Raw genomic sequence first — 19,554 nt, forward strand, 5'->3', positions numbered from 1 at the left:
CGATAGAAACGTCGGAGAGAGAAAAGACAGACCGCCTGAAAGCGATGGTATGAGGACCTTGGGGGCCAGCATGAGAGGCGGGTGACAGGCGATGGTGGGCGAACAGGATAGTTCAGAGGTAGTATGAATCAGGGAGCGAGTAGGAGTTGGTAGAGAGAGCGCAAGAGTGGAGTTGGTGGTGATGGAGGAGGAGAGGATACAGCGCAGTAGGGCTCTTTTTTCGGTAAGGTTACCGTCGCGATACGGGGCAGATCTTAATCGGTAATTTGGGGACCTTGGGGACGAGGACCTTGGGGGATGGCGTCATTAGTTTGTGGTCGCCGCAGCGAATGATACTCCTCCCAATATCAGAATTTTTCTCTGTATATTTATCAGTGATTTCCGTTTTCTTCAGAAGTACTTTTTTTTATCAGCAATTACCATTTAATAAGGGATATTCAAGGACTGTGCTTGCAACCCTGAAGATCCCTCGAGGAAAGAGTGTGGGAACCTTGGGGCCAGGCGGAGAAAATTCTGGCCGGATTCTGCCCGCAATACTCCGTTGCCGCCTTGGGCTGAAGTGGGACAGCATCCAGTGCAAATCAATGATGCCTCCTGCATATTGGTGTGTTTGAGGTTGATACTGTTTGATTGACCCAGACAGGAGTAACATCGGTACACCTTTTAGGAAGGACTCGATTTCAACTACCTAAAATGTCTTATCAATTATTAGTGAATGTGAAAAATACCTGTAAACAACATCACCTGACTGGCATTACTGCAGCAAAGTTTCAACCACCACAACCTTGTCTGTCCATCGGTGAACTTTTGACTTTGGGGTAAATTTGATGCAGATCATAAAGGAAAAGGAGATATCCTCAGAAGCCCATATATCACTTAAATGAAATAAAAGTATCTCTAAACAAGAAACTACAGAAACTTTCCGTAGATAATAGTTTGAACCCCTCCCCCTCACAGCCGCGTTCCCCATTCCCCATGTGCCAATTACAATTAACATTACCGACTAACGGATAACGCTACCCACGTGCCCGCCCGGTGCCTTCGGACCGGATCCTCCTCCGCGTCAACTATCAACTATCACTGTTACCTATCAATCAACCTCACTATCTTCCCCATACAATCCACCATCTATCACACCCTTCAATCATCTAAACTCCACGCCCAATACTATTTATTCTCAACAATACAATAATCTTCCCATACAAACCAACCAATCACCCACCCATCCACTCACCATCCATCCCTCCAACCCAATCCATCCAAACCTTCCCCGCACGAACCACCACCGCACCACAAAGTCACACACAAGAAGTAAAATGGGCAACATCTGCTCCAAATCCTCCAACCAACCGGACGCCTTCTCCTCCCCCGGTCGTGTCCTCGGCTCAGGCCCGAACCCCCCAGCAAAAGATTCCTCTTCCTCCGCCCCGCGCGCCCCGCTCCCCTCCAACGCCAAACCCGCCTCGAACTGGGGTTCTGGACCCTCTGGAAGGACGTTAGGGTCGCCTGCTGCTGCTGGGGAAGGCAACGGGGATGCGACTGCGGATGCGAGGACGAAAGCTGCGTTGGCGGCGCAGGTGTGTATTCCTTCCTTTTCTTTACTAGTGATATGTTTTTGGGGGGTTTATCTACTAGGGCTACTAGGCTAATTTTGCAACTACGCATGGGAACAGAAACGAGCCGAGTCCGCTTCTGCAGCTGGGAGTAAAGGAAAGCTAGGCACCAAGTTAGCGGCGCAGAAGGCGCAGACGCAGAATCAGACGTTGAATGAGGCTAGTCGGGATGAGGTGGCTGCTAGGGACGCTGATGGGGCGGCGGAGGCGAGGAGGTGGCAGTAGTTCTTCCATTTTACTACTATGTATCTGTGTGGGGGTGGGGGTTTGTGGTTTTGGTTACGTGGAGTTGATTCTTTTATGGATGTGAGTGAGCGGTTTAGCGGGATATATTACTGTCTTTTTCGGTTTGTTAAGACTTGTCTTTATTGTTGATACCAGAGCAGCTTAGCTTATCTTATCCCTGTTTTCTTCTTCTATTTTATATCTATATTAGATCATCATCTGGAGGTAGAATGCCTATCGATAATATGTCTCTATGGTACAACGATATACTAAACCACGTTGTAGCGACCTCCCACGGGTGCCCGTGCGTCGCTGTCCGCCGCCGCGATGGTGCCCTCCTTCAGCAGTCGCATCAACTCGCGCATGGCGTTCGTCACGGCCAGCTCCGTCTCTCCTTCAACAAGAATATACAACTTGGGGTTCTCGCCGGGCCCAGGCACCTTGCCCGTAGGATAGAAGCTGCCCTTTGTAGTGATGGATGTACCCGTGGCCTCCAAAATCTTGGCCACGTTCGTGCGGTTGGTGACGGCCCACCGAGCTTTTTCTGTAGGGAGGTTAGCATCTGACACTCGATAAAATGGGCGGTGGACTTACGAGGAAAGTCGTTGATTTCCAAGGTGGCGTGGAAGGCGCCTGCATCGGGCCCGCGATTGTCGATGGGCACTCCAGATCTCATCACTCCTGCGCGACTCAAGCGCGCGTGGATATCCGCAACGGCTGAGCCCACCTTGTCCAGTGGGTTCTTGGACGTGCTGTTGGGATCCTTTTCGGTCTTGTGCACGGTAATCTTGCCATCAAGATCAATACCCTTTGGTACGCCAGGCAGGGATGGAGCTGCCGTGGATTGAACAGACGAGATGGCCTTGTTGAACCGCTCCTCAGCCTGTTCATTCTTCTCTTCTTTCTCTTCCTCATCCTCGCCTTCTTCACCAGTCTTGTACGTGCGCCGTTCACGCATACGAGCAGCATCACGCTCCTGGTCCAGACGCTCCAGACCCTTTCCACCGAATCCAGAGGCACTGGCCTTCTCTTTGCCGGCCTTGACCTTTTCCAGGAAAGCATCGACCAGTTTCTGCACCGGCTCCGGCACCTTTTGTCCACTTTGTTTCAGTGCCTTAGCGATGTCGACGGAATAGCGCTCTTGGTCCTCCGTCAGGAATGTGACCGCTGTTCCGGTATTACCGGCACGTCCCGTACGTCCTGCGCGGTGAACGTAATCCTCAAGATGGTTCGGTGCATCGTAGTTCACGACGAGCTTCAGTTGCTTAACATCCAGACCACGAGCGGCAACAGATGTCGCAATCAACACCGGGAAGATACCAGCCTTGAAATCTTCAATGGTCGAGTCACGGTCAATCTGATCTTTGCCGCCGTGGATGGACATGCATGGGTAACCCTTGCGCATGAGCTCACGAAGCAGAGCATCAGCAGCTTCCTGACGATCAACGAAAATGAGAGCACGTGCGTCCTCATTCTCGTCGCTCGAATACAGGTTACCCAGGAGTTCCAGCAAACGTACGAATTTTTGATCATCGTTGCGCACTTCGACTATCTGGGTAATTTCGGGAGCGACGACACTCTTGCCACCAACCACAATTTCAATCGGTTTTGTCAGGGTCTTGCGAGCCAGCGCTTCCATATTCCGAGGAAAAGTAGCTGAGAAAAGCACTGTCTGCCGGTCAGGGCGAATGTTGGCCATGATCTTCATCACCTGTGGCTCGAAACCCATGTCGAACATCCGGTCTGCCTCGTCAAGGACCACATAAGTGACCCGGCGTAGATTAGTGACTCTACCAGCGTTTGCTGCCAAAAGGTCGATCATCCGGCCCGGTGTGCAGACAATGATCTCAGCACCACGCTTTAGATCAGCAATTTGATCTTTGATGGGAGCGCCACCATAAGCACAAACGGCTCGGAGGTTCAAAGCTTTGAGGAATGGCTTGCAGTCCTTGTGGATCTGCGTGGCCAACTCACGAGTAGGCGTCATGATCAGACCAACAGGGCCTTCCATATTGTCCAGCGGCCGTTGATCCTTGATGTGTCGGAACATGGGAATTAAGAAGGCGATTGTTTTACCAGACCCCGTCTTAGCCACACCGATCACATCACGCCCAGACATAATCGCAGGAATGGCCTGAGCCTGGATCGAGGTAGTCTTCTCGTATCCCAACTTGTCGATTACGTCCAGAGTCTGCACTCCCAACCCACATTGAGACCATTTCTGGACTGGCTTGGGAACATCAACACCACGGACTTTAATTCCGTCAAGTTCCAGACGCAAGCTTGCCGCCTCTTCATCCGACATTTGTGCCAGATCAGAAGGCTCCGTGTAGAACTTCTTCCGGAAGGATTCATACTCAACTTTCTTGTGGTCAACGGTTGGGATATCCTTCTTCTTCTTGGCCTTGTTCGCAATAGCGAGGAAATCATCTGCATCCCCATCCCCGACGGCAGTCATATCAATATCATGCTCGTCACCGAACAAAGCCTCAGGCTGTTGCTCTTTGGTCTTCGAGAACTTGGCGCCGACCTTCTTCTTTGGAGGTGCCGACTCAGCAAGCTCTGACATGAATGCATCCAAAGGATCGACTTCCTCCTCTTCCTGAGCATCAACCTCCATGTTGTCGGCGGCTTCAGGAGCGTCGCCCATTACAGTGTCGCTCGATTCGGCACCATTGGACTGGGCTTTTATAGCTTCGCTCTGCAAGCGTTCTTCTCGCCTCTCCGCCGCAGCTCGTGCCGCAGCAGCAGCCTCTTCTTCGGTGCCGTCTTGCATGTCGACATCATCTTCATCCTCATCAGCGGCACCATCTGCAGCTCCATTGACGTCCTTCGTGTCTTCTAATGGAGGCGTAGGTAGCCTTTCTAACTTCCTCCGAGTCGACTCTTCCTCTCCGAATCCTAAAGTCTTGGTAGCCGTGGTCTTTTCGGTATCTGCTGCTTGCTTGGTTCCTAGGCCAAAACGACCAACGTTGCCTTTCGCCTTCAGAGTAGCTGTGAAAGAAATTAGTACTAATCTCCATGGTAATCGAGATTGAGAGAACCACATACCTGAAGCACCGCTTGTAGCCGGCTTGGGCTTGACCTGAGCGGGAATAGTAGTAACTGGCTTGACAGATGGCGGAACGGCAACATCATTGCCCAGCACCGCCGGGGGCGCGGGTGTAGAAGAAGCACTCTTTGCAATCGCCTTTGGATCAAACTTCCCAGTATATGTACCGGGAGTAGCATCAACGACTGGTGTTGCAGGAGATTGGGGAGAACTGACAGCCGGTGACAAACCAGACTTGCGATCAATCTCTTCTAAGATACTTCTCGCTCCACCAGCTGCAGCAGCTTCTCGCTGTTTCCGTTCCTTCTCGGCGGCTTGTTTCTGCTTCCATGCCTCCAGCTTGGCGAGTCTCTCCGCCCTCTTTTCGTCCTCTGTCGGGGCCGCGGTGGCTGCTGGTGTTGACGGCTTCGAAGTCTATAGCCCGTGTTAGATGCGTTCATCCATTGCGACAGAAAAAGCAACGAGGACTGGCTTGGAGCTTACCTCACGAGACCTAGGGGCATCTTTAGCCCGATCCCGGCTATCGTCCCGTCTAGACTTGTACTTCAAATCAGCAGAATCATCTGTCCGCCTTCGAGCCCTGTCGCGGGAATCTTCTCGCCTGCTTCGATAATCCCTATCGCGGCTTCGTCGACGGTAATCATCGCGCTCCCGGGACCGTCGTCGATCGCGAGAGCGTTCTCTCCGACCGGGTCGATATGAGTCTTCGTCGCGTCTGTCTAGCGAGCGGTCACGTCTCCGGTAAGCATCACGGTCGCGATCACGTTCGCGTTCACGGTATCGTCTCTGTAGCCAGGCGAAAGAGATTGTTAGAGCCGTCTAATGGCATCAGAGGGAGAACATGAGCTTATGCGTACCTCAGGGCTGCGCGATCGGCGATAACTCCTGCCATCGTCTCGCCGGCTCCTCTCATAGCGATCATCGTCTCTGCGATTCCGTCTGGATGAGGAATACGTGCTGCCTACAGGTGATGGTGAGCGAGTATCCCCGTGGCGAGCCATTGTTGCAGGCCAACGATGAGTGAGTATTACTGAGACTCAGGAAAAAGCTCGAGCACGTGGACAGGATACTAAAGTGAGTTTTACCCTTCCATTCAATTTATGAGAAACAGTTTAGTTATTTTCTGCGAAATCCAGGCACTGCCGATAGGAACCCGGTGGCGAGAACAGCTCAAGGTGTGGTCGAAGTGATGGTGTCCGACGGTCTGTTCTCTCCCAAACTAAAGAGGCTTTCGCGCCTCAGGCGGCGAGGGAGCCCACTTATCTATCACGTGATTGATACCGATATCAGTAATACTCACGTGAGAGCTTCATTACCCGATTCGGCATCTCCCAAACGACTGAGCTACGCGACCCCAACCTCCCCGGTTTCGTCACTGACAGGCATCCTGCACAAGGGCGAATCCTTCGACAGATCGTTGTTTGGTCACTTAGCAACCTACCCTTTACATATTACTCCGGTTCTCCGATACGCGACTACCATTGTTCAGGGCCATGCCTTTGAACCTAGCTCGGTGCGGAGGGGGTGTTCTCCAACACCTCCAGCTTAGCGAGGCCTTCTCTCGTCCCGTTCGCCAGGCCATCTCTCAGAGCCATGTTAGACGCATGTCCCTCGCCGCTCTGAGTCGCTTCTCGACCCCCAATGTCAGATATGCACCTCTTTCCGCTGCCCTCTCCAGACACCTGACCAGCGGCTATGCGACTGCGGCTTCCCCCAAGGGGCGCGCCAGCACCAAATCGACTTCCACCAAGACGACCAAGTCTACGAAGTCCACCAAGTCTACCAAGAAGCCCCGGGCAAAGAAGGTGCTCACCGATGAGCAGAAAGCCGCCAAGAAGGAAGCTAAGGAGAAGAGCGACTTGAGACAGCTTGTGAAGCAGCTGAAGGCCGCGTCTCTTACGCCGCCCAAGAGGCTCACCAACCACTTCACCCTGACTATGCTGAGCAAGCTTGAGGAGGTCAAGAAGGAAGGAAAGGGATTGAAGGGCAAGGAGGCATTCAAGGAGGCCGCCGACCGTGCCAAGAACATCAGTGAAGCCGAGCGCGAGGTTCGTTGGTTACAAAAAGACGTGAGAAGCTCCGTGATACTGACGTCTGTTTACAGCAATTTGTCGCTACTGCTGCTACCAACAAGGAAGCTTACGAGAAGGAATACAAGGAGTGGCTCGACTCGCACAGTCCCTTGGAGATTAAGCAAGCCAACGACGCCCGGCGAAGACTCGCCCAGATTCAGAACAAGAAGTTCTTCCCTCTCCATGACCCTCGCCTGGTCAAGCGCTCCAAGATCGCGTATTTGTTCTATGCCGAGGAACGCCATCAGGCTGGTGACCTCAAGTACATGTCCATCCCCGAGCGTGGTGTGCGGATTGCGGAAGAATGGCGAGGCATGACCGCTGCAGAGAAACAGGTATGTTTGCTGCGCCTCTCCTGAATTGTTGTCAGAAGGAATGCTAATGCAGCGAACAGAAATACGTGCGACTTCAAGAAGTTGATGCCGACCGGTACGCCCGGGAATACAAGGTCGTCTATGGCGAGGATCCCCCCTATGTGGGAAAGAACGCGACTAAATGAGCATCCTGTATGAGCATTGTGGTATGACTGTCAGGTAATGAGGTGGGACGATTGTTTCAATACCAGGAAGGTCGATTGTGTTTCAAGATTCTGCAGGCGGGTCCTAGGGATAATGGTGTGTCATTTGCCCACTCGGTCTAAGCTGCTTGCCTTCCATGTTTTCGTGCACCTGTATTCTCCATTTGTAACGTGTCTTGAGGGAATTGTACCCTATGAAAGGAAACATCCTTCCCTGTTGATCAAGTGCTCGTAGGAACAATGGGTCGTCTGGCTGGGCTCACAAAAGCCGCATGGTCGCGATACAGTGACGTATCCGAACCACGTGCCTGCGCGGGAGTCATAGCCATCTATCCACAGCAACGATCAACCGTCTCCCACCCATAAGAGCTGAGACATTTCTCGTCCTCTGGATGTGTCGCTTTGGACGGGTATCTGCTTGGTCAAACTGCATATTGCTCGAGCGCAGCCTGGGATCTTCGAATTCTAGACCAACGCCATGTCGCTCAAGACGATGACCGGTGAAGGGTCTACTGAGTCAATTAAGAGGTCGTCGTAAGAAGAACTACTCACTGCATGCTGGTTATTAAACGACATACTATAGATGCACGCATATTTCCGGGTGTTGGGCATAAAAGATCGTATCCATGTGGTGGGTACGCATGCCCTGGGATGATGCAGCGGTCCGACAGACATATGAGTCATTGTCAACAAGCCGTACCTGACTTGCCCTCCAGGGAGGGCCCCGTAATACCATGCTCTTTCTCTACCTCAACTGCATTGTACGCGGGCTGGCCCGTTCTTGCCGGGGGGTGTTTCGTTTAAAAGGGCGATCTAGCGCGTCAAGCTAGAAATGTCCCAATTTGGATACATGCAGAGACCGCAGACAGGGGAGTCTACTATGATGAATAGTATCAACATATAGTTAGTATGCATTCAACGCAACTCCCTAAGCAGTAACAGCCTGTAGATAGCAGCAAGTGGCTGTAGAATCGGCGTGCATCACTGCATATGCTTTTTCCGCGGCGGGGCACGGGAAACAACCAGGGTCTAGAAAATGCATGCGATGCAGCGATTGCGGACGTTCGGAGATTCTCAACAGGATGGACAACTGTACAGCACACTCGGACGATAATGGGGAAGGAGACATATTCAGGCGGAGCTGATGGATGTACATAGTGGTGTATCAGGACTAGTCTGACCGGATTAACTGCGACGGTGTCAAAGAGCCCCGACGAAGGGGAGCTGCGAATGGCCAGTGGTTGGGTCTCCATTGCGCAGAACGTGATCTCATAGGCTGGTGGAGGGGTCTTTGCCTTCGATGCGGTGAAGAAAGAGGCCACCGCATCCACCCAAGAATGGGGTGGTCGTTTTATTTTTTTTTCTGACATCCGAGTTTCTCGCCGAATTTAGAACGAGAGGGGAGGAGAGGGCATTTTGGCTGCCTAAGAATAAGACTGGACGGGCTTTCTTGGATTTCCGCATGATGATGAATGCAAGTTCGGACCAATGTTGGGAAATTATGCTGTTGTTGTTGCATAGATCTGGAGGCACGTGCGGTGGTGGATCGAAGAGATTGCGAGGCTCAGATGGAGGATCATTGAATTGATTCTCTCCGTACAGTACTGACAGTAGGCAGGGACATACAGCATCTGATATGTCCGACGTGCGTGATATTCGAATGAGTGGTGATTCTTTCTTGTTCTTCCCTTTTGCAGTGATGCCCTATGCGACTTTCATTGACCAGCCATTGATTTGTTTACTTTAGCTGCGGTAGTTAAATACTAGTCTAGTCTTAGTAAGTTAGTAGATGTCCGCAAGTCGAACCAAGGAACCGGTGATCTTTTAGCTCCTCTTTTTTCCCTCAGCAGACTTTCCATTTCCATCAAAGCAGTAATAATAATGTTCGACCCCACTTGATGCCGGGAAGAGAATGACAACGAATACCTGGACTGTTTAAACCCTTTTTGGTAATGCTCTGAATACCCTTTGTCGGGCTCTCTCAGACTCCTTCCCCCCTTTCTGATGAATGACGGGCTCCTTTCTGCATAATGGGGAGGGAGGTCATTCCCGATGATGGTTACATACATATAGAGAGACCAATCTACCCGTCCAGAGGCATATGCGCAACCACTGCAAGTCAGTCAGAGTGTATGTACTTCACAGTACATACCACCACTAAAGTACATACCTTCATAGTCCGAGTCGTCGATCGCGCCAACGCTTTCCCACCGCGAAGGAGGGGGGCATTCGTTATCGATAGGAGCATCTGCCCACCGCCCCCGTCCTTGCGCGCAACCCAACTGGGTTGTGTGACTGGCTTGTGCCTGCGTGACTCTGACTCCCTTTCATCTTCCCATTGCTCGCCGGCTTTACTGCCGTTCTTCTCAAGTCTCACTTACAGTGTACATAACACCACAGTTCTTACTACTGGATACTTCTCAGTCCCCCGTTGGTCGCTGCGTTAAATGCGCCAATAAAACTTTCATCCACATCCACGTCCACATCCACAGACTCTCTCACCTACCGCGCCGTGCGACTATACCGGCATCTTCCCAGCGATCCCGCTGCCCCGTTGGCCCATTACCACTTCCCCAGCCACCGGGTTACGCTACTGGGCCTCGGAGAATCAAATCACACGCTTTTACTCCGTATACGTCGATCAATCAAATCAAAGAGCTGCTTGTAAACTTGAGCAGAATAGAAAAAAAAAAAAAAAGGTTTGCAGTCTCACTCATCTTTTTCTTTCCCTCGAACTTTTTTATTTACTTTTGGTGGCACTCCCGCAGTCCGTCTTCAACTACTACTTGCTTCTTCCATACTCACCTTCGAGCGACCGCTGATTTTCCCGACGTATACTAGTTCGCATTCCTCACTGTCTATCGCATACCAAATCATCCAATCCCATTCTCGCCTGGGAGGATCTTCCGCAGAATCGCGCTCCATTCCTTCTTTCCACGTCTGCCACCGCCCTAGGGTCATGAATTCCATGGCCTCTCCTCGTATCCCTGCTTCTCCCTGCTGAACTTCTTTCGTCAATCTAGATCTCCTCACTTCCTCTGGCATTCCTTCTGAGGTCGATCGACTCCTGGCTCGCCCAATCTCCAGTCCTTATCGCAAGTTTCGGTCTGCCTGGCGTCTGACGTGACGTTTCGCGTGGTGTAACTACTACCATTAGCCCTGGGTCCTTCCCACTTTTTGAGTCTCCGTCGTCTTTGCATTCATTCCTCCTGCGCTGTCGCCTATTTGTACGTCGATTTCGTCGCTCGAACGCCAACCGCCTCAATTGGGGCCGATAGTCTTTTGATATCCATGCGCCTGGCATAGAGCAGTCGCTGGTCGTCAGACGAGTGTCGGTCGATTTTCCAGGATGGAAGTTATGCGGACAATCCCTCGTGATGAATTTGTATCTCCGCTGAGGGTACACTTCCCTTCCCCGCTGGGACCTGCCGAACGTCAGAAGGAAACATGCGACTTGTCATATGGCTGGCTGCAGATAAATGGTCTAAATTCGGGGTGTCTCGGGTCCCGAAGATACACCACCAGGAGTGGTGGTGAGCATTACGGCAAAGTCCTCCAAGTGGTGGAACATCAAAACAAGGTAAGTTACCTGTGAACTCAATGGCACATAAACTACTAGCCACGAGACTGCTGTTCCCATTGCTAATGGCTAGACCTGTAAGCAGGATACGATATTACGGCGAACATTAGGTTACGAATCATCGCTGGCTCTGGAAGCTGACATCCATGCCTTCGAGCCCGAAGGCTATGATGCACCGCCGCCTACATATGACGATGTGATCAAAGATCTACCTCCACATTACGCCACGCTTGCTCCCTTAGCCCAGCGGAAGTGTCTTATCCAGGACTCTGCGCCCGCGCCCCCACAGACTACAGATGAGTCAAAGTCTAAGGGTGCATCGCGACCATTCAATTTTTGGTCTGCAACGGGCATTCGGGAAAGAGCAGGAAAGAAGAATAAGAAGAAGAAGACGGCCGCGCAACCCCAGCGACAGAGCACCCCGCCGGCCGAGGAAGGTGGAGGCGACAAGCCAGATGAGGGCGGCGGAGATGAGCAGAACGGTGATACCGGTGGAAATGGAGGCGGCGATTCTGGAGGTGGTGGTAATGGAGATGATAATGGCCAAGATGGGAACGGCGACGGTAATAATGGAGAGGATGACGACTGGGATGCCTGGAATACGACAAGCACGAAGAAGAGCAAGAAGAAGAAGAAACAAGAGGAAGAGGAAAAATTGAAGGAAGAAGAAGAGCAACGAAAACGGGAAGAAGAGGAACAGCAGGCCAGGGAAGAACAGGAGAGATTGGCCAAAGAGGAGGAAGAACGGCTGGCTAAGGAAGAGGAGAAGCGGGCTGCAGAAGAAGCCGCCGCCGCTGCCGCCGCTCCCCCCGACCTTAGCTGGGCAGATGACACTAATGCCAACGGTGACGATGGCTGGGATTTTGCCACAACAACCAGCAAGAAAAAGAAGAAGAAAGGCAAGGTATGTTCTGCATCGTCGCTGCGATACAGATGATAAATCCTAACTTATCAACAGGGCGCCGACCCTAGCCCGCCCGAACCGGCGTCCAACGGGTTCCAAGACATAAGCTTGAACGACAGTGCGCCGCAACTAGACTTGGGTCTGCCTCCAGCAGCGCCAGGGACGGGCTTCAGCTTTGGGGGCTGGGGTCAAGATTGGGGTTCTGGTGATAAATGGGGTCTTAACACCATGAACGGCATGAAAGACGACAAGCCAAAAGATAATAGTAACCCCTGGTCCTTCTCCGGCACCAACGGCATGTCGAACGCCTCCGTTGGGTTCAGCTTTGGTGCGGACCTTGGAAGTACTCCAGCTGCCAACGAACCCCCTCCTGCCTCGGAAGAGAACAAGCTAGAGGACGACTGGGGAATTCCTGTGACCAAGAAGGACAAGAAGAAAAAGAAGAAGGGGATCGAAGAGGAGCCGACACCCGACCTTCTTACGGAAGAACTAAAATCAGATAACGCCTGGCCGGGTGCTGAAGAGAAGAAGGAGCCAGAATTTGCTGATGATGACTGGAGCTGGGGGGCAACTATTAAGAAAGACAAGAAAAAGAAGAAGGCTGACGAGCCTCTTCTTGAAGAGCCCCCCGCCCCTGAACCTCCTGCCGCAGCCGATCCGCCGCCTGAAGATGACTGGAGCTCTCCTTGGGGCCCTGTAACGAAAAAGAAAGACAAGAAGGGTAAGAAGAATGCCCTCCTCGACGAGCCAGTCGTTGAGCCAGCGCCTGCCGAGATAAAGGATGATGATTGGTCATCGGGCTGGGATGTCCCAAAGAAGGATAAGAAGAAAAAGGGCATGGTCTTTGAGCTAGAGCCGGAGCCAGAACCCCAACCCGATCCCGTGGAGCCAGAGCCTGAACCTGAACCAGTCGTGGAACCTGAGCCCGAGCCCGAGAAGCCAGACTTGGGATTCCTGGAGAACCCTCTTTATAATAACTGGCATACGCTCTCGTCCAAAGACCGAAAGAAACGTGAAAAGTCACTGATCAAAGCCGGACTTCCCATCCCTGGCAAGGACTTCGATCTTCCTGATCCGAATGCTGAGCCCCCCAAGGAACCGGAGCCAGAGGAGCCAGAACCAGCTCCTGAGCCTGAGCCCGAGCCGATAGCTGAACCGGTCATTGAACCAGAGCCTGAGGTCGAACCGGAGCCCGAAAAGCCTGCCTTTGAAATTCCAGATACTCCTCTGTATAATAACTGGCATACACTCTCGTCCAAAGACCGGAAGAAACGTGAAAAATCACTGATCAAAGCTGGACTTCCCATCCCCGGCAAGGATTTTGATCTTCCTGATCCAAATGCTGAGCCCCCCAGGGAGCCCGAGCCAGATCCTGAGCCAGCTCCTGAGCCTGAGCCCGAGCCCGAGCCCGAACCGATAGCTGAACCTGAACCTGAACCTGAACCGGTTATTGAACCAGAGCCCGAGGTTGAACCGGAGCCCGAAAAGCCTGCCTTTCAGATTCCAGATACTCCTCTGTATAATAACTGGCATACCCTCTCATCTAAAGACCGGAAGAAACGTGAGAAATCACTGATCAAAGCCGGACTTCCCATCCCCGGCAAGGATTTTGACCTTCCTGATCCGAATGCCGAGCCCCCCAAGGAACCGGAACCGGAGCCAGAGCCAATTCAAGAACCTGATCCAATCCCGGAAGTTGAACCTGAGCCTGAGCCCGAGCCTGAACCCGAGCCCGAGCCTGAAGTCAAAACTCCTGAGATACCCGACAGTCCCCTCTATAACAACTGGCACACACTCTCATCTAAAGATCGGAAGAAACGTGAAAAATCATTGATAAAGAGTGGCCTTCCGATTCCTGGTAAAGATTTTGAGCTTCCTGACCCCAATGCTGAGCCCCCCAAAGCGCCGGAGCCGGAGCCTGAGCCAGAGCCGGAGCCAGTTCAGGAACCGGAGCCAGCTCCAGAGCCAGAACCAGAGCCAGAGCCAGAGCCACTAGCTGAACCTGAATCTGAACCGATCCCGGAAGCTGAGCCTGAGCCTGAGGTCAAAGGTCCTGAGATACCAGACAGTCCTCTCTATAATAACTGGCATAATCTGTCATCCAAGGACCGGAAGAAACGTGAGAAATCATTGATCAAGAACGGACTTCCTATCCCGGGTAAAGATTTCGACCTTCCTGATCCGAATGCTGAGCCACCCAAAGAGCCTGAGCTTGAGCCAGTGCCTGAGCTTGTTCAAGAAGAGCCGGCACCACCTCCAGCCCCAGAACTGGAGCCTGAACAAGAGCCTGAACCTGAGCCAGCTTGGGAGCCACAGCCCGAGCCTGCGCCCGAGCCTGTCCCTGAAGTGGTCCCAGAACAGACTTATGAGGAGGAGAGCTGGGGAATATGGAACGCTCCGAAAGAAAAGAAGAAGAAGAAGAGCAAGATCGCAGCTGAGCCTCCACCGCCCGCACCGACACCGCCATCTCTTGGGTGGACTGCCGAGCCGGAGGGATACGTACCCACTGACCAAGTCCCCGAACAGCCTCTCTGGGATGACTACGACAGCAAGCCTTCGAAGAGCAATAAGAAGGGTTACAAGGAGGAAGAGACACCTAAGAGTGGCATGGGTTTCTGGGCCACCATAGGTGCTGCAACTATGGGCAAATCCAAGACTACAAAGAAAAAGTCATCAGAGAAGACTAAAGCCATAGAGGCAGCACCAGAGCCCGAGCCTGAACCTGTACTAAGTCATCCTGCAGAGGATGATTTACTCATTGACGTTGACGATTCAAAGATGCCCGAGGCGCCCGAAGCGCCAATCCCGCCAGTTGTCGACGAACCACCCGCGCCAGCCGCGCCGCCAGCGAAGACTCCCGTTGTCACCTCGAAGACCAAGTCATCGGCCAAATTGTCCGTCTCAGAGCGAATCAAAGTTTTGGAGCAAGGGAAGAAGGGGAAATCAAAGGACAGGGTTGCTAAGGAAGAGCCTGCCCCACCCCCAGAGGAACTCCCTGCTCCCCCGCAACCCGAGCCTGTCGAGTTGTTTGACCCCGAACCGGTTCAGTTTAAAAAGCCCTCGAGGGATTTGGTTCCAGGCAGTTTCCCAGACGCATTCGACGACGAGGAGGACTTTTACGATATACCCCCGCCACCTGCCCCGGAACCGCCTGCCCCAGAGCCGGAACCTCAGTTTGAGCCAGAACCTGAGCCTCAACAACCTGAGCCCGAGCCCGAGCCCGAGCCGGTGCCTTTGTCAAAGAAATCAAAGAAGAAGGACAAAAAGAAGGCGAAGGCTATTGTGCTTGAACCTGTGCCTGAGCCGGTACCTGAACCAGTTCCTGAGCCTGTACTTGAACCACCGGCTCCTGAGCCCGTGCCTGAGCCGGTCCCTGAGCCTGTTGCAGAACCAGAGCCAGAACCCCAGCCCGAGCCGGAACCCGAGCCAGCCCCCGCACCTATTCCCATCTCAAAAACTGAAAAGAAGAAGAAAAAGAAGAAGGTCGTTGAGCCAGAACCGGTTCCTGAGCCAGTGCAAGAACCGGAGCCTGCTTTTGAACCTGAACCTGAGCCGGAGCCAATAGCTGAACCTGAACCCGAGCCCGTACCTGAGCTCGAGCCTGAATTCGTTCCTGCTCCTGCTCCCGAGCCTCCGATCGAGCAAGCACGGGAGATAGAGCCGGTGGTCGACGAAGCACCTGTTCCCAAGCCCGAAAAGCCGAAGAAAAAGAGCAAAAAGGTGTCTAGTCGAGAAAAAGCACCCCCGGTCGTGGAACCAGCCCCTGTCGATGCTGAGATTGACGAAGCAGCGGCAGAAGCTGATGTAGGCGCGGGCGGCCCTCCTACGCCTCCACCAGAGCCTGCTGAACCTGTCGAGCCTGAACCAGAGAAGACGGCCAGGAAGGAGCGTGTTCGTGTTGAGCGCACTCCTGGTTCAGCATCTTGGGGATTTTGGGGTGCCACGCCTCAAAAGCAGCCCAGCACTAAGGAACATCGGCGTAGACGGGAACGTGAACGGGAACGAGAACAGTCACCCCCGCCTATGGTCAGATCGAGATCGACCAGACAACCAAGGTCTAGGGATCTTGAGAACGAGGGAGAGAAGTCAACCTCTGACAAGGACAAGCGCAATAGCCGAGGTATGACTCTTGCTGATTTTGTCCTGGGCACGCCGCCGCCGCCTAGTAGGACAAAGTCCAGTCGAAGACACGGAACACACGCGTCCAGGAATACCTCAAGACGTCCATCCGTGGGTATGGAAGACGCCGGGTTCCCCAGTCCTCCACCGGACGATAGCCGGGATATGCCGGATAAAGCCGCCAGGATGATGGGCGTAAACGGCTCCTCCCGGAGAGAAAGAGAGAGACGGCATGAATCTCGTAGAAGATCTCGTATGTACTCTGTTATATAACTGCCTGTAGCGCTGCTAACAGTTTTTCAGGCGCTCCTGACCCGTATGCGGTTGAAGACGAGGACATCGTCATGGTAGACCGGGACGACATTGATGCCCCGAAGGAGGGCTCAAGGGGATCGAGGCACTCCGACAGACGATCGAGGAGAAAGGTAAGCAAGATTTCAGTGATATCACTCGGAAAGTTCTGTCACAATGCTAACTTCGTGCGTAGTCTCGGTCCAGACAAGAAGAGCATTATGAAGATGCTGAAGTGTTTTCGGGACCAGAAGATATTGCTTTCGTGGAAGCACCAAGAGAGCGACGCGTGAGACGATCAAGTACTGCTCCCAAGAAACCAGAGTCCACTGGTCTCATGGGCTTCATCGGCTCTTTGCGGAAGAATGCTCGTCCGGACCCTCCAGAGCGCCGAAAGTCCAGGTCTCATCGTGATGAGGATGCTAGGTACATGACAGATCCAGAGCGAGAGGAGCGGCGTGCAAGACGCGAAGCTCGCAGGAGACGTGCAGAAAGAGAGGCTGAGCTCGACGGCTTTGTCACTGAGGGCGGTCCAGTAGGTGGGTTCCCGGAAACCGACATGGACGAAGTTGAGGCTAGACGGGCAGCCCGTCGAGCGAAGCAATCCTCTCGACAGGCGCCGTCTGATCAACTCCGTGAGAGCGAGTGGCGCGACGCCGAAGAAAGACGTGCTCGACGGAGGGAAAGAGAGAGAGCTCGTGAGCAAGAGATGCAGGAGAGAATGCTCCGTGAGGAGGAAGAGAGGGAAGCAAGACGCCAGGAAGAGCGAAGGCTTCGTAGAGCAGCTCGTGAAGAGCGCCGTGCTCGAGAAGAAGCAGAGGCCCGAGAGGCAGAAGAGCAGGCCGAAGCCGAAGCCAGAGCAGCAGAACGGCGCGAACGCAGACGGCGGAGGGAGGCAGAGATGCAAGAAACCGCCGCGTACGAGCCCCGGTCCAAACGTCGATCCTCCCGTCACCCTGTCGATGACAGAGCAGCCCGAGAATTCTATCTTGGCGGCTACGATGGCGAGAGGGCTTACCGTCCGGAACGGTCTACTGAAGAGGGGGTGAGGCCCCAACGTCGCAAGTCCAGGGCTCCAGAACCGGAGCGCGCACCACCGATGATGTCCGGAGGACGCAAGGATAAAACTTCGTCCTGGGTGCATTCGCAAGCGAGCGACCCGCCTGAACCACCACCGGTCGTGGCCACCGTATTGGACATGCCACCTGGTGCAGGTGAGCAGGCCCAGGCGAACTCGGTCTCCTCGGACGAGGAGGCACGACGTGAGCTGCGGCGTCGGGCCCGACGACGAGCCAGATATCCTGGCATGACGGATCAGGAAATCGACGAGTTGCGGGCACGAAAGCGCGAGGCTAGACGGTCTGAGCGTAGTTCAGGCAGCGCTGATTACGAACGGGTCCGGGGCATGAGGTCGTACGACGATCGTTATGCACCGCCAGTCAATGGGCCCAGGATGCCGAATTGGTTCAAGAGACTGACCAATTTGGGTTGAGCTGGTGGTTTGGAGCATTGTTATGAGGATGTTTCTTTTCTTTACGAATGGAATGATGAATGACATAAAGCGATTTTTGCCATTGAAGGGACATACGATTTGGCTATGATGTACGATTAACTTACTGAGAATGGACTCTGCTTGATGGATATACCAGAGTGAATGAACTGATGACTTATACCGTCTTCACATTGTAGCTGTACATATATCCCACCTACTCAAGACGATGCCATCTCCCTCTCCCTCCGTCTATTCTCCAAAAACCCTCTCCCACCTTCATACACACAAAGATACACCCCAAACGAAACCGCGGTCCACACAGACCGTATCGCCCCTCCCTTGAACAATCCCCTGACCCCTTCCTCTCTATACACCTTCTTTCCCACTTCCCACGCCCCCCACCTCCTCCTTTCTCCCCTCTTATCCCCACTACCACCAGTATCACTGCTGGTACTACCCCCAGCCCCCAACATCATCCTCGTCTTAACCACATCCACCGGCGTAGTCACAACAGACGAAACCGTCCCAGCAATAGCAGCAGAAACACCCGTGATAAGAGCCCTCTGCACATTCCCAAACTGTCCCAACACATCCCCTCCCACTTTCCCATCTCCATCCGTCCGACACCGAAGTAAATACCCCGCCCCCAACCCCCTAAGATACTCAAAAAGAGGAAAATTCAACCCCGTAAAGGGCAGATTCCGGCCCAGCAGCGCGGTATATCCACTCCAGAGGGATAATGGCCTGTGGCGGAACTTGCGTAGCGTGAGGAGGGTTATATTTGTTTTTGATGGTGTTTTCTTTGGGTCATTGGGATTGGGATTGGGATTGGGATTGGTGTATACCTGCGCATTCTGCTTAATTACCTCCGCAGGAGTCAAAATAAAGCATGAGACGGATTCAGCGACGCATGAGGAGAGGGAGTGGATTATTGGTGTTGGAAGGGGAGGTTGTTGTGTAGTGGTGAGGGTGTGTTTTAGGCTTTCGTAGGTGGTGAAGAATGCTCCTGCTATGTCACCATCATACATATTAATTTCAATATCTATAAGTATATATAATGTGGATGATTTGGGGTAGTACTATATGTTATGAATGATGGTGGGGGGGCAGGCATACAAGCAGGTAAAGTAGCGAGAATGACGCTCCCTACACCTTGGTAGAGTCCCCTGAAGAGGAGTTTACGGTTCAGGGTTCCTGTCGTAGCGTCTTTGTATATTTTGTTGTAGGTTGGAGATTGGATGCGCGTTTTGAGCGTGTCGATGGGGTACACGAGGAAGTCGACGATTAGGACGGCGAAGGCGCCTGACTATTTGATGTTCAGTCTATCAGTGTTGTGGTTGGTGGTTTGATTGTTGAGTATGGACGTACCAGCCAGATATCAGTGTTGGTATTGTACATCATGCATAATATCTATTGAAACAGGAATTGAGTCTATGTTCATTGGAAATACTAGGTAAGGCATGATCTTATCTAGTAGTATCTATCTCGCTATCGATGAGGTCATCACCACGTGCCAGTAACTGGCCTTGCCCTAAGGCGGAATTAGGGCTGGATCAGCTACTCTCTAATCATAATCAATACAATAGAGGTAAAGAGCAGCAGCAGCAGTAGCAGCAGTCAAGTAAGGAGGTATGGTATCAAGTCATGCCCGTTCTAATTCTCATGGAAGAAGCAAACAGGAGTCATATT

At 52.8% G+C, this 19,554-nt stretch overlaps 6 protein-coding genes across 6 annotated transcripts; 3 read left to right on the forward strand and 3 right to left on the reverse strand.

Moving 5' to 3' along the window:
* Nucleotides 1–1,071: 1,071 nt before the first annotated feature.
* BO87DRAFT_372131 (uncharacterized protein) lies at nt 1,072–2,015 on the forward strand. Its single transcript, XM_025622214.1, has 2 exons — nt 1,072–1,577; nt 1,674–2,015. Exons 1-2 carry the CDS (start codon nt 1,317–1,319, stop codon nt 1,836–1,838), a joined length of 426 nt encoding a protein of 141 aa, XP_025485474.1. The 5' UTR covers nt 1,072–1,316; the 3' UTR covers nt 1,839–2,015.
* Nucleotide 2,016: 1 nt separating this feature from the next.
* On the reverse strand, nt 2,017–6,036 carry BO87DRAFT_372132 (DEAD/DEAH box RNA helicase). The gene is made up of 5 exons (XM_025622215.1): nt 5,748–6,036; nt 5,374–5,676; nt 4,890–5,304; nt 2,433–4,832; nt 2,017–2,382 (listed from the first exon to the last, which is right to left on the reverse strand). Exons 1-5 carry the CDS (start codon nt 5,889–5,891, stop codon nt 2,108–2,110), a joined length of 3,537 nt encoding a protein of 1,178 aa, XP_025485475.1. The 5' UTR covers nt 5,892–6,036; the 3' UTR covers nt 2,017–2,107.
* Nucleotides 6,037–6,383: 347 nt separating this feature from the next.
* Nucleotides 6,384–7,461, forward strand: BO87DRAFT_296231 (HMG-box domain-containing protein; the record flags this gene model as incomplete). Its single annotated transcript, XM_025618982.1, has 3 exons — nt 6,384–6,938; nt 6,995–7,297; nt 7,357–7,461. 3 exons carry the CDS (start codon nt 6,384–6,386, stop codon nt 7,459–7,461), a joined length of 963 nt encoding a protein of 320 aa, XP_025485476.1.
* Nucleotides 7,462–9,460: 1,999 nt separating this feature from the next.
* On the reverse strand, nt 9,461–10,524 carry BO87DRAFT_382005 (uncharacterized protein; the record flags this gene model as incomplete). Its single annotated transcript, XM_025624584.1, has 5 exons — nt 9,461–9,502; nt 9,547–9,591; nt 9,650–9,833; nt 9,887–9,981; nt 10,285–10,524. The coding sequence occupies 5 exons, from the start codon at nt 10,522–10,524 to the stop codon at nt 9,461–9,463; spliced, it is 606 nt and encodes a 201-aa protein (XP_025485477.1).
* A 304-nt stretch (nt 10,525–10,828) lies between these two features.
* Nucleotides 10,829–17,865, forward strand: BO87DRAFT_382006 (uncharacterized protein; the record flags this gene model as incomplete). The annotated part of the gene is made up of 5 exons (XM_025624585.1): nt 10,829–11,059; nt 11,145–11,963; nt 12,018–16,335; nt 16,386–16,507; nt 16,570–17,865. 5 exons carry the CDS (start codon nt 10,829–10,831, stop codon nt 17,863–17,865), a joined length of 6,786 nt encoding a protein of 2,261 aa, XP_025485478.1.
* Nucleotides 17,866–18,083: 218 nt separating this feature from the next.
* Nucleotides 18,084–19,470, reverse strand: BO87DRAFT_432742 (putative mitochondrial carrier protein; the record flags this gene model as incomplete). The annotated part of the gene is made up of 3 exons (XM_025627631.1): nt 19,234–19,470; nt 18,982–19,171; nt 18,084–18,874 (listed from the first exon to the last, which is right to left on the reverse strand). Exons 1-3 carry the CDS (start codon nt 19,264–19,266, stop codon nt 18,084–18,086), a joined length of 1,014 nt encoding a protein of 337 aa, XP_025485479.1. The 5' UTR covers nt 19,267–19,470.
* Nucleotides 19,471–19,554: the final 84 nt, after the last annotated feature.

This window comes from Aspergillus neoniger, assembly GCF_003184625.1.
Source record: "Aspergillus neoniger CBS 115656 unplaced genomic scaffold BO87scaffold_1, whole genome shotgun sequence".
In the NCBI taxonomy this organism is placed as follows: Eukaryota; Fungi; Ascomycota; class Eurotiomycetes; order Eurotiales; family Aspergillaceae; genus Aspergillus; species Aspergillus neoniger.

Excerpts from the sequence above, each read along its gene's own strand:
- BO87DRAFT_372131 (XM_025622214.1), top strand. The coding sequence starts at position 1,317 with ATGGGCAACATCTGCTCCAAATCCTCCAACCAACCGGACGCCTTCTCC. Across the intron at positions 1,578-1,673 it reads AAGCTGCGTTGGCGGCGCAG|AAACGAGCCGAGTCCGCTTC; the intron begins GTGTGTATTCCT and ends GCATGGGAACAG.
- BO87DRAFT_372132 (XM_025622215.1), bottom strand. The coding sequence starts at position 5,891 with ATGGCTCGCCACGGGGATACTCGCTCACCATCACCTGTAGGCAGCACG. Across the intron at positions 5,677-5,747 it reads GCCGATCGCGCAGCCCTGAG|AGACGATACCGTGAACGCGA; the intron begins GTACGCATAAGC and ends GCCTGGCTACAG. Across the intron at positions 4,833-4,889 it reads GGCTACAAGCGGTGCTTCAG|CTACTCTGAAGGCGAAAGGC; the intron begins GTATGTGGTTCT and ends TTTCTTTCACAG.